This window comes from Astatotilapia calliptera, chromosome 6 (genome assembly GCF_964374335.1).
Source record: "Astatotilapia calliptera chromosome 6, fAstCal68.1, whole genome shotgun sequence".
NCBI classification, from domain to species: domain Eukaryota; kingdom Metazoa; phylum Chordata; class Actinopteri; order Cichliformes; family Cichlidae; genus Astatotilapia; species Astatotilapia calliptera.
Window position 1 is genome coordinate 25,467,869 of NC_137427.1, and position 15,733 is coordinate 25,483,601.

Sequence of the window (15,733 nt, forward strand, 5' to 3'; positions counted from 1 at the left end):
TTTCCCCGCACAGAGATTATAATGCGCTCATGGAGCCAGCAGCTTGTGTCCCATTGTTGGAGCTGAAGGCCACGATCTGTGCTGCACACACAGACACAGTTTTTTAGATTCACTCACACCGTGCTATTGCGCCTCATTTCTAGCTGCTGTCCTTGTGCCAGTGGCACTGATTACAGCGTTATGTGAAGGAGTCCTCAGAGAGAGAGCGTTTGGGGGCGGGCGGTGTCAACATGTCTGGCTGCTGGTGCTGAACAGATGGCGAGAGCAGCAGTAACACAAATTGTTTCTCCAAAATCCCTTCGACACTCAGATATGGAACTAGAACAAGAGGAATATTAGATTGTGGTGTTAAAGCAGCATCTCATACCGCACGTTTTATTTTGATACTGAAGGTTACTTTATCAGACTGATGAATCCTGCCTTTGTTTTTGTTTCGTTTTGTGTTGTGTAAGACAAGTTTGGTGTTTGCAGGGCTTTGTGACCCCTGTGGGTGTGACTTGCTTGGCTGGGAAGACTGTAGCATTGGTCTGAAGCCTGTATTTATTAGCTTGTTGACGTGAAGCAGTTGTGTGCGTGTCTGTGCGCTGGTTTCCTATATGAGAAGACCTGCTTGTGTATTTCTCTCAAATTTCAGGAGAATCAGAATCAATCAGAATCAGAATACTTTATTAATCCCGAGGGAAATTAGGGTTACAGCAGGCAGTACGCTAATGGCGCATGCGCACTTACAAAGGAACCTTCTGACCAACTGTTGGAGCATGTTGGTCCTTCTGTTGGTACCTTCCCTGTTTGAACGGGGGTTTGTGGCAGCAGCTGCTACACAGAGTCCTCGCTTTCTAAATGAAACGACATCATTACTTTCTGTGTGTGTGATCAGGGAAAAGGTTTTAAAAATCTGGTTTCTCTCTTTTTCTTCTTTCTTGGAGTGATTGCTCGAGGATTGCGCGTTCCTGAACATTTGAGTTAAAGTAACTGGTTTCTTCTGAATCCCCGACATCTGATTCACTTTGGGATTTTTAACCTGTTATTTTGAATCTATTAAGATGCTGTTATGCACTGTGTGTGGTTGGCTTGGGGTTTCCTGTTGTTGTAGCTGAGTACATGTCTTAGACAGAGATAGCCTGAGTGAATATAAAATGTATTTATTACGGGGAAAGAAAAGTTCTTAAAACCTAATTGCTCCCTAAAACCAATAACTAGTTGTGTTACCAGTTAATAGTTATTAATGCTTGTGCAATCAAGTGTTTGTAATTACTGGCAGTGAGTGTTTCACATCACTGTGGAGGGATTTTGTCCCACTCCTCTTTGCAGAACTGTTTTAATTCAGCCACACTGGAGGGTTTCTGAACGGCCTGTTCAAAGGACACGACAAAGCATCTCAATCAGACTTAAGTCTGACTTTGACTAGTGATGGAAAGTGACAAATATGTTCTGCTTTCTTCTCCCTTTTGTCTTTGACATGTTTGATAAATGCATGGATCTCTGTCACTGACTTTAGTGCAGTAGTTGCTCAGCCCAAACTAAAGCTTTCCATTGGTTTCCCAAATTTAAAAATAATGTTGAAGCTGCACATTCCTCTCCTTCAGTACAGTAATTTTACTTTTAAGCATTCATTTCAGAGGTCTTAAAATAGATTAATGTTAGGAACTCTGTTTAAATATAAGTCTTTCAGGGGATTTATTCAGCATTTCGTGTCCTGCTTCTGTAGTTTAGCTTGGCACAGTGAAAACAAATCTGTTTTAGTATTTACACATATATTGACGCACTCACAGGTGGCTCCAGCACAGATGAAGAGATTAGAGGTTTAATCTACCTAAGCAACTTCTGCGCTAAGACCTCACAGAGGTGTAAACAAAATTAGAGCGGGCTGGATGAAGAGGACGTTGATGAGTTCCAAGCAGGTTTCAAGAAACAAACCAAAAAAAAGCTTTGAACAGACGGCTCAGACAATGTGAACACACTCGGATTCAGACACAATGAGAGAGGAAGAGAGTGTTTATAGTCCCACTTTGACATCTGAATAAATAAATTTACTGAACCTATTTGTGTGTGTGTGTGTGTGTGTGTGTGTGTGTGTGTGTGTGTTTCAGGAAGGAGTTTGTGGAGGCCTACCTGCGCTACGTGTTCTCAGACTCGGTGGGGGAGCAGTACTCTGCCTTCTCCGCTGGTTTCCTGAAGGTGTGTGGTGGGGAGATCCTGTCTCTGTTCCAGCCCTCCGAGCTGATGGCCATGGTGGTCGGCAATAATAACTACAACTGGGAGGAGATGGAGAAGGTCAGTGTGTGGTTTAATCATCTGCACATGTACTCCGACTGCTCTGATCAACTTTCCAGCTCAGGGTCAGCAAAGCCTCTCCTCACTGTGTGTGTTTTTCTTTTTTTGTTGTTGTCATTGTTGGATTAAAATCTTGAATCCCCTGCAGCACAAGTGTTTGCAGACCAATAGTTTATATGTGAAAGATTTGTTCAGATGCTGCATTTAAAAAAAAACAAACCCTAAAATCCTTGTCATCGACCACAGGAAAGAATGATGTAGTTTTTAGCTTTGTGTTTATATAACCAGGGAACTGCCTCGCTCAGAATAACCACTGCAGCCATGCCTGCGGCTCTACATACCAGCCTCAGTGAATGATAGATGTTTAGCTTTAGCATCGTAGATTAGAACGGTAGTGAGAAACACCCTCAAACATTACCTCAAACCATCACCTCAGGCGGTGCTACATTGTACCTGAAAGATTAATTATAGGTGTTTACGTTTAGTAAGAAGCAGGAAAGAAAAGGCTCTTTCACTGGTGTAAGACACAGATACCGGCGAACCACGTTTGGTTGTTGCGATTGTCTTTTTACTGGATGCAAAAGAAAAAATGGAACAATAAGTATAAATTCTGCAGTGCTAAAGCGACAAAAAAAATTGAGTTTGACGCAGTATTAGCAAGTTAGAAATCAAACTTCAGGAGATATTTCTGTAGTGTGCTATTCCAGTGTCATACGGTCATTTGAGAGTGTCCTGAAACATCCATCCCCCCTGCACCACTTTCTGTTTGAATGTCAGCGCAAGGGCAGATGTTTCAGGACATTAAAAACATGAACCAAAGAATTTTTTTTTATCCAAAACTCATAAATACACTTGTAGTAATGTGCAGTTTTTAAGAGAATCAACTGCAATGAATGCCCATAGAGTGTGAAGGATTGTTTGGGATGATGGGTTTTTACTTGTGTACATATATTTACTTTATATACATATTATTTTCAAATGTTTGCACTGATAAGACTGCATCAAAATTCATTGCACATGTGTAATGATAATAAATAATTTATAGATTTAGTTTACTTTTTAATGTTTCAGCTGTTTGTGGTTTACCAATCTTACATATTGTACCTTTAGTTGCAAAATACTAAAACGTGTATTATGTTGTCAGAAATATTCTAAATATATATTCACAAATCATCATATTAGGTAAGTTAAAATTTAGATTGGATGGTGAAGAAAACTGTAGATAAATCTGATCTTTTCTGAAAGGCTCGTTCTCGTGTGTTTCGTGTTATTCCTGCCAGATGTTGAAAAGGCACACCTCTGGATCATTTAATATGGAGGCGAATAAATGATTTAGAAACTCCGCTCTTGTGGGTTGTTGTGACATTTGGCTTACTTTGCAGCTCTGGATGTGATCATAAACGGTATGAGCCAAAACAGTTCTTCACATATTTTACCCGTGACTTTATCTCCTGTGTCCAGAGGTCCTTTTTGTGCAGATTACAACATCTGCACAGCAGATTGTTTTGTCAGATGTCAAAAAACTGGGAAACTGATTTGTTTTGTTTTTTAGGCCAGTAGTTGCAAAAATCACCCAGATTGTTGCACGTCTCTGAGGACTTTATTTCCTGACTGATAAGGAACTAACATGTTTTCCACAAATCAAATTGTTTACTGATGGTAAAACAGGCTTTTAATCTCCAAATCTCTCCTCTCTTTCTACAGAACGCCGTTTATAAGGGGGAGTACACCGCCACTCATCCAACAGTCAGATTGTTCTGGGAGGTTTTCCACGAGTTCCCTCTGGAAAAGAAGAAGCAGTTCTTGTGTAAGCCTTTAATTGCCTCCTTAAATGATCTGCGTGGCAGTTTAATTCTCTTACCCGCAGTCGCTTTGCAGTGTAATAATTTGCAGGTCATGAGAGCAGATCGTGAAGACAGCAGAGCTGCTTCGTGCTGCTTCGTGCTGCTTTAACGAAAGCGAGAACTTTTCAGTGTTAATGAAAATAATCACACATTTCAGGAGTTTTGAATAAAGTGTTTCATTCAGATTCAACTGTTTACTTTACAAGACCTCAATTATGCTGAATTCTTTAGTAATAGTAAATGATATGATTAAATAATGTCGAGCATAGTGATACCGCTGCTGTTGTGGGAAGTGTGGCATGACGATGTCCTGTTAAAATCACCCTGTGATTCTTGCTCCTAGATCAGAGGTGTCAAACATTTGGCCCAGGGGGCAGAACTAGCACTCTGAAGGGTCCATTCAGGCCAGCTAACCACAAACCTAACATTTGAACTTATGGGTCGTTCGCTGCAGCCACTTTTAATGAGTCTCTGAATGCAGAATTTCAGGTTTTTCAATCTTAATAATGAGAATAATGCAATTTTTTTCTTTTTCTTTCTTTTTTTCTGTTCTGTAATTTTACACATTTATTTAAAGTGTATTTAAAGCCCAAAGAGTTCTGTGGGCAGGTTTCTCTGTTAAACAAGCATTTCTTTGCAGTGTAAAAAAACATGCATGTTGCTTTCATTGCAACCAAGAATGACTTTTAGCCAAAATATGAAAATCGGAGCAATATTCTCTGCGAGTCAAAAATTGTCTAGACAGGCAAAGACCAGATTTATTAATAACATCCAGAAACATCAAGCTTGCGTCTGCACAAGAGCACAAACATGTTTCAGAGAGCTTCCCTAATTTTGTTTTACCTCTGTTCTGTATGTCTCCTTTCTGCCTGCAGTGTTCCTGACCGGTAGTGACCGCATTCCCATCCACGGCATGGAGAGCCTGCGCATCATCATCCAGTCTACCACAGCAGAGGAGCACTACCTGCCCGTGGCCCACACATGCTACAACCTGCTGGACATGCCCCGCTACCAGACCAAAGAGATCCTGCGCCGCCGCCTCACTCAAGCCGTGGAGCAGTACGAGGGCTTCAGCCTGGTCTGAGGGGAGTCCCAGGGGAGACTTAACGCACTTTAACAGCAATACACCCCCACGTGAGTGTCAAGAGTGTGAGTGGGCAATTGTTGGACACGGGAGGGTCACTCTGTTTATATATGGTCTAACAAGATCGTTAAGCATCTTGAATCTTAAAGGTCTATGTATGTAAATGCAGAGTGTTATTGCTTTTTTGCTTTGGGCAAAGTTCCTCAGCCTTCCAGGACCATTTAGAGGAGAATCAAATGACTGATAGATAACAGCCAACATGGAAATTAACCAAAAAAGCACTAAATGGACTAAAATGTGCAGAACGACCCTGGATTATGAAAACTTCGGGACCTAAAAACCAGGACCAGAGAAGGTTGAGAAACTCTTAATTTCTTTTTGCTTTGTTTTGTTTGCAAAGCTGTGTATTTTATATTCCTTAAATTCTATTTTTAATCATTAAAGAATCATGTTATTACCTTGAGACAATATATTGCTTTTTGTTACTTTTAATTTATTAAATAGAGTGGTTATTTTTTGACAAAATTAACACACACACACACACACATACACACACACATACATATATACGTGTATGTAAATAGCACTTTGAATATAATCTTCACTGTGAGGTTGGGAGGAGTGTTAGTCCCGCTGATCCTTTTAAATCTGCCACCAGCATGTCCTCTATGCCTGATTCTGAAAGAGGACAAGCGAGTCAGGCAGGGAGCGAAGCATGCTGAACATCGTTTGCAATCCCTCGTTCTGTTTTAGCTGTGGCTCACAGAGCAGCTGACTTTGTTCTTGAACCTGCATTCAACAGTGTTGCCTTTCTACAGCAAAACCTTCTGTACGGAAACAAAACTTTATTTATTTATTTTTATTTTTTTTGTGGATGTGTGTGCATGTTACAGAGTGAAAACAAAGACCAGATTGTCATTTAGCAGTGACGTTTTTGGAAATGTGATTATTCGCTTTCTTGCAAGAAAAGCATGTCAGCTGAATATGAAGCATCAGTTAGCATCGCTCAGACTGGAAGTGGTAGCAAATACATGTTTGGCTCCTTCAGATGGACACAAAAAGATCGCACTTCCTGTTGTTACAAGCATGTGGATGTCGCGCTTACTGGCTGTTTAGTTAGATTTTCTAGCTGAAAGGGGCCGCATCATCTGCGAGGTCGCAATCAAACAAGACCCCATGAGATGACTGTATTTGGACTAATACGCTAAGATGTTGAGTTTGGCATTAGCCGTGATGAGTTATAGAACAAGTCTGTGCCCCTATGTGGTTTTTATGAATGAGGAACTGTAGATACCAGGCTTTAAATACACTTTGTAATTGTATTAAGTTGGGTGTCTTACCATGGCAGTCAGTGGGGATTAACTTAGCCTCAGCCTCCAGTGGCCACTACAGGAATTGCAGTTTTTGTTGTTGTTTTTTTTTAGTGCTTCCAGGTTTGCTTATAATATCTAAAATGTGACCTTGCCATCATACCTTTGCCCTCAATGACAGTGCCTAGCAACAACATAACCACAGTATGAAAGGTGGAGCTAGTCAAGATAACACCACCCATGGACAGTGAAGACCCTAGCTAATCATTTTTGCCTGAAACTGGACGTGATGAGCGAGGAAACCGAGGGACAGTCAGCTTATCCTGGCTAATCCTCCTTTGTGACTATAAAATCATTTACAAAATGAACTTCCTGTTTCATTCAGTGTGAGCTAAAACTAACGACTGAGCCCATAAACTCTTCAGAAAAATGTCTACTGAGGTTACAGATACATGGAGCCCAGGGCGTGTTCTCCACGAGAGTCGCCCCCTAATGGCCATTCTAAAGAATCCATATTTTACTACAGTCTGTGCGAGCAACAGGTGAAAGACCCAGAAAAAGAGAGCACCTCTTGTTTAACCACTCTGGTTTCCAGCGATACACACTCCATGTTTGCCGTGGCGTGGATGCAGAACAGTCTCCTTGATTAGTGCTAATTTTAATCGCTTTCGTGAAGTATTTTGAAACAGATTTTTAGATACACATTCTGATAGTGTGGTCCCTGACACAGACGAGTATCTGAATACAGTCAAAGTCCTTCTTGGCCAACGCAGCGGTATCTCAACAAACCAGGAGTTCGTCCTGTTTCTCTCTTCAATTCCATATAGTCTCTTTCAGTAGACACAGTAGATTTAAATATTCAGGAGGACACGACAATCCCAAACTGTCCAATCACAGCCATCGCAGACTGTGTCCATGTGGTGTGTAGTTATGGTGTAGGCTGCAGGGTTGCAGATTTACAAATATAAATCCCCTGTAAGTGTGGATGACAAAAACTGTCATTTTTGTGTTTATGAAACTTTTCTCCCAGCCTTATTCACGCTTCTTTTCCCCCCCTAACAAACACTCTCATGGCTTCTATAAAATGATGACTTAGACCTCAGAGGGTTAAACAAACTTTGGTCATTTTTAATCATCAGAGCGGCTCTCAGTTGGATTTATTCACCGTGTGACGGAGCCAAACTAGCCGTGTTTTTGCTAGGCCAAGCAAACCGATTCCTCTGTAATGACATTTGAACCGATCTGCTAAGAAGCAAATAAAAACATGTCCCAAAATGTCACATAAACCTAAATATACAAACATTAGAGTTAATAATTGTTATTTGTCTGGTCTCCAAGTGGAGATGAATATTTTAAGAGTGTGGGCAGATGACTTAGTAAAAAGTCTGCATATAATAGCCATTTGATGATAAACTGTACCCATCATATTATTCCAAAAGTTGCCCTGATGATGTATAAATATTCCTGCAGTGACACCTCGCAGTACAAGATAACATTTAATTAGGTTGTGTATTAGCGTGACGTGCGTGGAATCGTCTCGCATATATATAATATATATTTTATATACATTTCATACACGACAGTGGTGTTAATGTGACTTTGGGCAGTAAAATGACTCGATGTGTTCTGACTAACACGTCCTCTCAGCAATAACAACCTGAAGCAGCCCACTTCTGTACTCACAGCTCTGGGCCAAACATATAAAGGTCTCAAATGCTGGCAGTTCATCTTATTGCTTAGTTCTATACTGCATGTGTACACACACACACACACACACACACACGCATATTCAATCAATATTTGTCTGATTAAGGCTCCTGCAGAGTTTAGTCCTATGCAAAGGTTTGTGAAGCCCTTGACTTTTTTGCACCTTTAAATGTGCTAGAGAATACGTTTTTTTTTTGTTTTTGTTTTTTTTTAAATCATTATTTGACTGAAATTTACTCAAAGCTCTCTGTTCCAGCCAAGGTTTTCAATAAAATACGGTATAAAAGCAAGACTTCTGTGTGGCCTGTGATTGCATTTGAGCTTCCTCATTAAATTGCTTGAATTCATGAACCTATGACCAGATGGACCAGATGTGATGCCTCTGATTCATAGAGTTGTTTTTTAGTGTTTATCTGAGCACCTGCTGTTAAGGTTAGGGTTCTTGTTTCAGTATAGTTTATTTTTAATTGATATTTTATGAGGGGCATATGTCAGAGGTGAGATTTTAGGTGTTACAAGAAAAAAAAAAAAGTTTTTGAAAGCAGTTCACTCCCATTCTTCCAAACGTTCAGTGAACATGCTTCATCAGCCGAGATGTTTGAGATCAACATTTGAGATCAACTGACTGACCTTGAAGAAGAGGTCAAAGGTCACATGACATTTTAAATCCTTACATGGTATAAAGCTTTTTGTCAATTTTAAACCAATAAATCATTAAGTTAAACTGAAGACCTTGATGGGTGAAAGACAAATTTTATTATACCACATATAATCTTTTATATGTACATTCATATTTAAACAATTTTATTTATTTAATTTGGTGCTGTAGTTTTTTTTTTATACACGCTTTTAATCCCTGTTTTATTTCCTTTTATTACTTTCCTTCCCGCCATCGCACAGTGCTCTAGGGAGGTCCTTACCTTCCTGTATAAAGCGCCTTGAGGCAGCTGATGTTGTGATTTGCTGCTATATAAATAAACCGACTGATCTCAGATCTGTCTGTAAAGTCCTTCGACTGGATGAGTGAACATTCGCAACTTCACAAAGAAAAAACACAGAGCCCAAAAAACCTTCAGTAAAAATATGATTTCATTCACATTATATACAAAATACAATTTATGTACTAAAATGTACACACTCAGTTCATTAAGCCCGGCCAGTGTTTACATTCAGTGAAAACAAATTCACACTGATTACCATCCAGAAAATTGGAGAGAAAAAAAAGGGATAAAGTACTCGCTCACAGAAATGTAAACATATACGATAATCCATATTTACAAACAAACAAACTACAGCGAGGACCAGAGGACGAGGCTTCGTCGACCACGCCCGCGCTCGCCTCAGAACTGGCCTTGTCAGTGTTAATCGGTGTGAGCAAACACAGCAGTGATTTAAAGGGGACGATAGCTTATTTAACATCAAGTAAATGAGGGGAAAGCAGGTTAAGGCGTACAAAAACGCAGCAAGTGTCAGTGGTCATCTTGAAACTGGGTGATTTCCAGGAGATGAAAGATTTTGGCTCACTGTGTGCGCTCTGAGCTGCTGTCTTTGGGCCCCAGTGAAAGAGGAAACCACTTCTTTCAAACGATAAAACTTTTACAGAAGAGGATTTAATGCTGTGGAAAGTGAAACTTCGGTACTGTCAGCATGATCGAGTAACATCTCCTTTAGAAAAATACACGCGATCCTTAAAAAGCAGCGACAATTTTATAGCTAATGACCGAATTATCAAGTGTTTTGGGTTCTTTTTGGTTTTTTTAAGACTTCTACGGCTGTGCATGAGACAAACATTCAAAATAAATTATCAGCAATACAAGTGTGATTCAGTTTAGTTTGTGCGTATGTTGCTTCGTCCGGAGTGACATCCCCTCCTCGAGGTGAGGTGACGACAACGTTTTTCCAGGCGCAGCATTTGACGGAGGGAAACCCTCGAGCTCGACGGAGCGCGTCAACAGCATCCAACAGCGAGGAAAACATGACTGTTTCTAGCAAGGTGAGATGTGTTGACTGTGACACTGGAGACACAGCACCAGTCCTCTTATTGAGTCTTTGCTTTATTCAGATGAATTTAGTGGAGTCTCTTTTGCTGATGAGCACTTCGAGCAGCCGCAGTTTGGCTTTGACGTGCTTGTATTCGTTGTACTCCACAGCCAGTGGGGAGCGGTCCTCCTTCTGAACGTTCCTGCAGGAACAAGGCGGCAATCGTTACGACGCTGCGAGAAAAAAACCTTCGTGTCGAGGTTTCTCATTATGCAGTTCCAAATATTTGACATTGACAAACTCTTTTTTTCTTACCTTCCGTTTTGTCTAAAAAACTGGTCCTCAAACTCTTTCAAGTTCTTGCGAATCCTCTTCTTCTCCTCTCTCGTCTCTTGGAGCTGCTCTACAAGTTCCTGCCTGTGGGGTGAGGAGAAATGTTTTTTAAATGTCTCACATTAAAATATACACAGACTTCCAGCATTTACAAAAAAAACCCCCAAAAATCAACAACTTTGGCTCGGTTTTTGTTTTTTTTGTATTACACAGGTCACACAGGTGGGAGGCAACTTGTCTCCAAACAAATTAAGTCTGTCTTGGACTGACTGCAACTGCTCTGCAACACAATGGCGAAAGTTTGTAAACAACCGCTGGCTGATAAACACTTTGCTATTAATTTGAATGGGTGTGCGCTGAGTGTAATGTTTCTTTGCAACATGGGACTTGATTTAATTCGTTGCCAGATGGTTGTATCCTGGTTATATTCCTATATAAAGGCAAGGTTACTGGGCAACTCTGTTTAGAGGAATTTCTAAATTTGTGCTCTGGTTGGATTTCTGTGTATGTAGACAGTGATAGATCTGCAATTTTTGCTGAGTTATCAGGATTAATCCTCTCAAACAGACCCAAATCTGTCACAAACTGACAGTAAAACGAGCGTTTTGCGAGTACTTACATAGTAGCTGAGTGCAGGTTGGACAGCCTCGTGTCCATCGTGTTCTTGGACGGGGAAAGTTCGTCCACGGGTGAAATGAAACCATCCACTTCCTCATCTGCGTGCTCCAGGAAGCTGAACACGCCGATGTCGGGTCGCACGGTCACGGTGAACTGGGTCTTGGAGTCTCCGTCATCCTCCGAGCCGTCCTCTTCCTCCTACAAAGAGAGTGAGGGAGGCTTTAGTCTCAACGGGCTGCAAGGGAGGGGGCAGAGGGTCTCATCGTGCGGTGAGCGCTGCTGCAGCAGGCGGCCTCCTGGGCTCAAATACTGCAGGGCGTGAGGATCGTGCAGTGTTAGTGGACAGAGGTTAGAAATCACCGCGATGGTCGTCATTTGGAATCATTTGTTTTTATGAATGGAGTTAATCAGGCCACCTTTATTCAACTAAAACTGTTCAATTAATACAAAAAAAAAAAAAAAAAAAAGGTGTCCACAGAGTGCCTGCAAACAGTGCTGGAAAAATAATGATAACAATGATACATTTTTAATATACTGTATGCACATATTTGCTGTTTAGGAAAAATAAACCAGTATTCCAGCCTTGTTTTAGGCACTTAAAGCTTTAACCCATTTTATATCCACTTACATCATTACATCAATCACAGAGTGATTCATAGATCAGCAACTACTGATTCAACACTTCTACAGTTGCCCAATCAACAGGCAGCAATCAGGCTCATTAGAGGGCAAATGGTAGTAAATATAAAGGGGGAGGAGGGGTGGGAGTTTAGCAGGTGAGGAAGAGGGAGCCGGTTCACTGATTATTAAGCAGCAGCAATGGCTCTTCACCTTGATATCATCGAAGAAGAGTGCGGTTTCACCCTCGATAATGGGCTGTAGGAGGGGACCTCTGCGCTTGCTGGAGGGAGAGCCCTGTGGTGACGGTCGAGAAGGAGGAGTTAACCACGCTGAGACGCTAACTCTGACCTTTTTTCTTTCTTTTACAGTACTTCACACTTTTCTGTCAGGTTTAAGCACATTTAACGGCTTTTGTTTGAGCTCCTCTGTCTGCTCCTCTGCGTCTCCATGTCAGGAACAATATGGCAGCAGGCTCAGCCTGCGTGGTGCGGATTAGATGCAGTGCATTATATAATGCACATAATGCAGATCATGTCTTACATCATAAAGATGTTCAGTAAATAACTTTACTGAGAGCTTTACACTTAGTCCATAAGCAGATTTATTTTCCTACATTTCTGAAATATAAATATGTAAAAATACATTTTAAGAACTTGCTGTGTTTATTTTCCGTTTATTTAACTTGGCTGTGTTGTTTTGCACTTCCTGAGCCTCTTCAACACTCTGCTGTCACTTCCTGTGACCTCAGCCTGTAACCTCTGACCTTGCTTTACGAGTGCATTGAAAGCTGCTTCATGGCTGCTGTCCGTTCCCAGCAGCAGGTGCTAAAGCCGGCACGAGCTGGGATTAAGTGTCTGTGCATGTTTTGAGAGTGTGGCTTTAAACCCGGCAGCTAAAGGGAGGCTGGGATGTGATACTTACTATGACAGGAATGGTGGAGGCTCTACACAGGATCTGCTTCACCAGGCGATATCTGTCGTACACTGGCTTCATGATTTGCCTCTCGCTCTTCGTCATCTGCTCCAGGTGGGGAGAACAAAGATACACTGTTAGCACAGTTTTAGCAAATTTCTGTCATCCTCTCTACCTGCACGCTAACTAGCTACTTTGCTAACATAAAACAAAATTACAGCAAAACCATTTTTCTTCACTATAAGATCTCTGCAGGGCGTGATATGTAACTGTACTGACAGGAATAAAAATTACGGCATCTGGATTTGGTCCAGACAAACTGATATGGGTTCAGCTTTATTTGCAAAACTGGGCAAATTTTTGCATTTAAAATGTCTAAAATAAAACAAACACATGGAGGGAGGCTTACCGGTCGGCCGTGGATACTCTCGTAGTAGAGAAGAGCTTTCTGCAGGGCGACTTTCTCTGCGGCGATCTGCTCCCGTGTCATATCCTGTTAGCAGGAGACAGGAAGTGAGTCACTCGCCTTTTAAAAGTGACAAGAGTTCAGTCCGTGTTGCTCGCAGCAAAACTTATTTGTCTCTGTGTGATAATAAATTCAGAGTGTGCAGTCTGCTTTAAACATGTAAAGTCTTTTGGCTTTTAATGTCGTCTGTGTGAGCGTGCGACATAGCCGCGGATTTACCTTGATGTCCTCGGGGCGGTTCACCTCGTCCCTCTTCTCCTGCAGCTTCTTCTGAATTCCTTCCAGGGTGCTTTCCACCGGTGGCTTCGACGCCTTCTCCTGCTGAGGTTTCTTCTCCAGCTGCGAGCCGAAGCTTTTGGGCAGCGTGTTGCTGCGCTGGCGGGGCTGAGGCGTCAGGTCCTCCTCAGACTTCATCAGCTTGTGTTCTGGTGAAGAAGACGGGAACCAGAGCTTTTCAGTAAGTTGTGTAGAAAGGCGGGACGAGTTCGGAAGTGATCCAATCAGGAGCAAGTTAGATGCCTGAATCATGACTAAAACTAGATCAAATTAACTGTCAGAATGTGTGCGCCTGTGTGTTACCTTTTAGCTCTTTGCGAAGCCTAGCCAGTTCATTCATCCACCGCAGCACTTCTGGGTTTGCAGCTTTGTCACTGTGGGAGGGCTGCGTGGAGGAAAAGAAGAAAAAAAACCAGACGATCAGCTGCTCTTTCAAAATAAAATACCTACAATTACTGTTCACATGAGGATAACAGTGTAAATCTGAAGTAGGGCTCTGCCTTGCTAAACAACAAGGCAGAGCCCTACTTGGTGTAATGATGCACCTCTGACAGTCAATATTCTTGTTTATGTTTCACAGAAACATCATTACAGTCTGACTTTAAGGCGCGGGGCTTTATTAACAATGACGAATGAACCGGTCGTTACTACCTACCCTGTATTTTCGCTCCTCTTCATACTTCTCCTCAAACCTGTGGATCTTTTTCTTCAGTACATGAATCCTCTTTGTGAGCTGGGCGGAGGTCAGCTCCTCTCTTTCATCATCACAGGAGCCAAGCGATGAACTCCGCCTGCGACTGTTGAGATAAATGATGCTGTTACAGCTCCCAGTTCCTTCCTTCCAGCTCTGCAAAAGCACACGTCAGCTTACCTGATGAACGAGTGAGCGTTAGGTGGCGATGGAGGCACTTCCGTGTCATCCAGGTACTGCTGGGAGTGTCCGTAGGCGTAAAACCGAGGGGAGACCATTGGGTCGCTGGACTCCTCCAGGAGCTGGCGGATCAGACGCCCCCCACAGTGAGGGGACAGCCTGGCCTCCTCGCGGTCCATGCTCTCCCTCTGCAGCGAGTACGCCGGGGTTGGTTCTGAGTGACACAAAAACAAAAATGTCAAGATTTTCATCGCACTTTCATAATTCTGCACACGCAAGACATAAGAGAATGTGAAAAAACAGCAGATTAGTCAGCACATCGGCACATTTATGCATGGAAAGTCCTTAACGTTGGGACAATATGATGCTGGAAAACCAGCCGCATTGAGAAAAGCCTTCTTAAATCCGTTAGCTCTGCCAACCAAAACAGGCACCGCCATCAACTTATCTCTACTTTAAAAATCAAGAAGACATTTAACTGGAGAAATATACTGCCAAAAAAAGACTTTACAGGTGTGATGTTGTGCAAGATAATATATAAAAGCACTAAAACATCCGATGTGAGTTCATGGGCACTGTTATCAGAACACATTCAGCTGCTCTTTGGTGGCTAGCACGCTACCGAATGTCACATTTCACATATTTTCCTGTTGGGTTATATATGTATATTTTGTGAAGTCAGAGCAAATATAGGAGGTCAAAATGTGAAAGTGTCCTGGGAAAGCCAAACAGCATGCACGGCTCGTTTTCTAAAATCAGCCCCGGTTCTCATCCTGAAGACGCCAGACAGCGACTTCTCTCCCTGCTAACATCATCTCGGAGCCTCTCTGGCTCGGTGGAAGGTTCTGGATGTGCTGTGGGAAAAAAATAAATAAAAAGAATTTCCTCTGGGGCTCAGCAGTCACAGATGTTGCTCTGAAACTGTGGGTAAGACACACCCACTCTGCCTCTCTCTCTCTTTATTCATCCCTTGGTTACAGAGTCTCCACTCTGGCAATAATTATGCTTGGTGAAAATAGCCGTGCAGATACCCCTGACAATCGCCGGGCTATTAATAAAGCCCGGCACTCTGTGGGATAATGTCAGGGCGTGACCCCTGATGAGAGGTACAGTGATGAGCTTGTGTTTTAGTTTCCACTCGGCACGTCGACAGGGGAACGGCGCATCTGTCCGAGCACGTGTGCGTTAGAGAGAGCGACAGAGCAGACCGAGGATGATCTGATTGTTTAAAAGTTAAACTAGGAGCTCTCTACGAAATGTCTCAAAACATAAAAGTCAGCAGGAACTCTGATGTAGATTTCATGGAACAGGAGACACCCATAAAATCAGGTGTCGGGTGATGAAAAACATGCGGGGGAGACGTTACACCGAGAAAACAGATAAAAGGGAGTAAAAACAAGCGCTGAAGGAAACCAACTGTCAGTGTAAACATTCAAG

At 42.1% G+C, this 15,733-nt stretch overlaps 2 protein-coding genes across 8 annotated transcripts in view; one reads left to right on the forward strand and one right to left on the reverse strand.

Annotated features, from left to right (window-relative positions):
* The window catches only part of herc3 (HECT and RLD domain containing E3 ubiquitin protein ligase 3), a 33,491-nt gene extending 27,819 nt beyond the window's left edge, over positions 1 to 5,672 (forward strand). For all 3 annotated transcript variants that reach the window (XM_026171298.2, XM_080302995.1, XM_026171299.2), the window contains 3 exons: positions 2,091 to 2,274; positions 3,979 to 4,081; positions 4,994 to 5,672. In XM_026171298.2, the coding sequence (XP_026027083.1) occupies positions 2,091 to 2,274; positions 3,979 to 4,081; positions 4,994 to 5,202 (496 nt within the window). In that variant the 3' untranslated portion in view covers positions 5,203 to 5,672. The remainder of the gene's footprint in view (positions 1 to 2,090; positions 2,275 to 3,978; positions 4,082 to 4,993) is intronic.
* A 3,618-nt stretch (positions 5,673 to 9,290) lies between these two features.
* Positions 9,291 to 15,733, reverse strand: part of fam13a (family with sequence similarity 13 member A) — a 53,660-nt gene continuing 47,217 nt past the window's right edge. For 3 of the 5 annotated variants that reach the window (XM_026171294.2, XM_026171293.2, XM_026171295.2), the window contains 10 exons: positions 14,297 to 14,510; positions 14,081 to 14,222; positions 13,729 to 13,810; positions 13,369 to 13,574; positions 13,093 to 13,176; positions 12,693 to 12,788; positions 11,982 to 12,065; positions 11,152 to 11,348; positions 10,515 to 10,616; positions 9,291 to 10,401 (listed from right to left, as the gene is read on the reverse strand). In XM_026171294.2, coding sequence (XP_026027079.2) covers positions 10,278 to 10,401; positions 10,515 to 10,616; positions 11,152 to 11,348; positions 11,982 to 12,065; positions 12,693 to 12,788; positions 13,093 to 13,176; positions 13,369 to 13,574; positions 13,729 to 13,810; positions 14,081 to 14,222; positions 14,297 to 14,510 — 1,331 coding nt within the window. In that variant the 3' untranslated portion in view covers positions 9,291 to 10,277. The remainder of the gene's footprint in view (positions 10,402 to 10,514; positions 10,617 to 11,151; positions 11,349 to 11,981; positions 12,066 to 12,692; positions 12,789 to 13,092; positions 13,177 to 13,368; positions 13,575 to 13,728; positions 13,811 to 14,080; positions 14,223 to 14,296; positions 14,511 to 15,733) is intronic. The other 2 variants (XM_026171296.2, XM_026171297.2) reach the window with 1 other exon arrangement.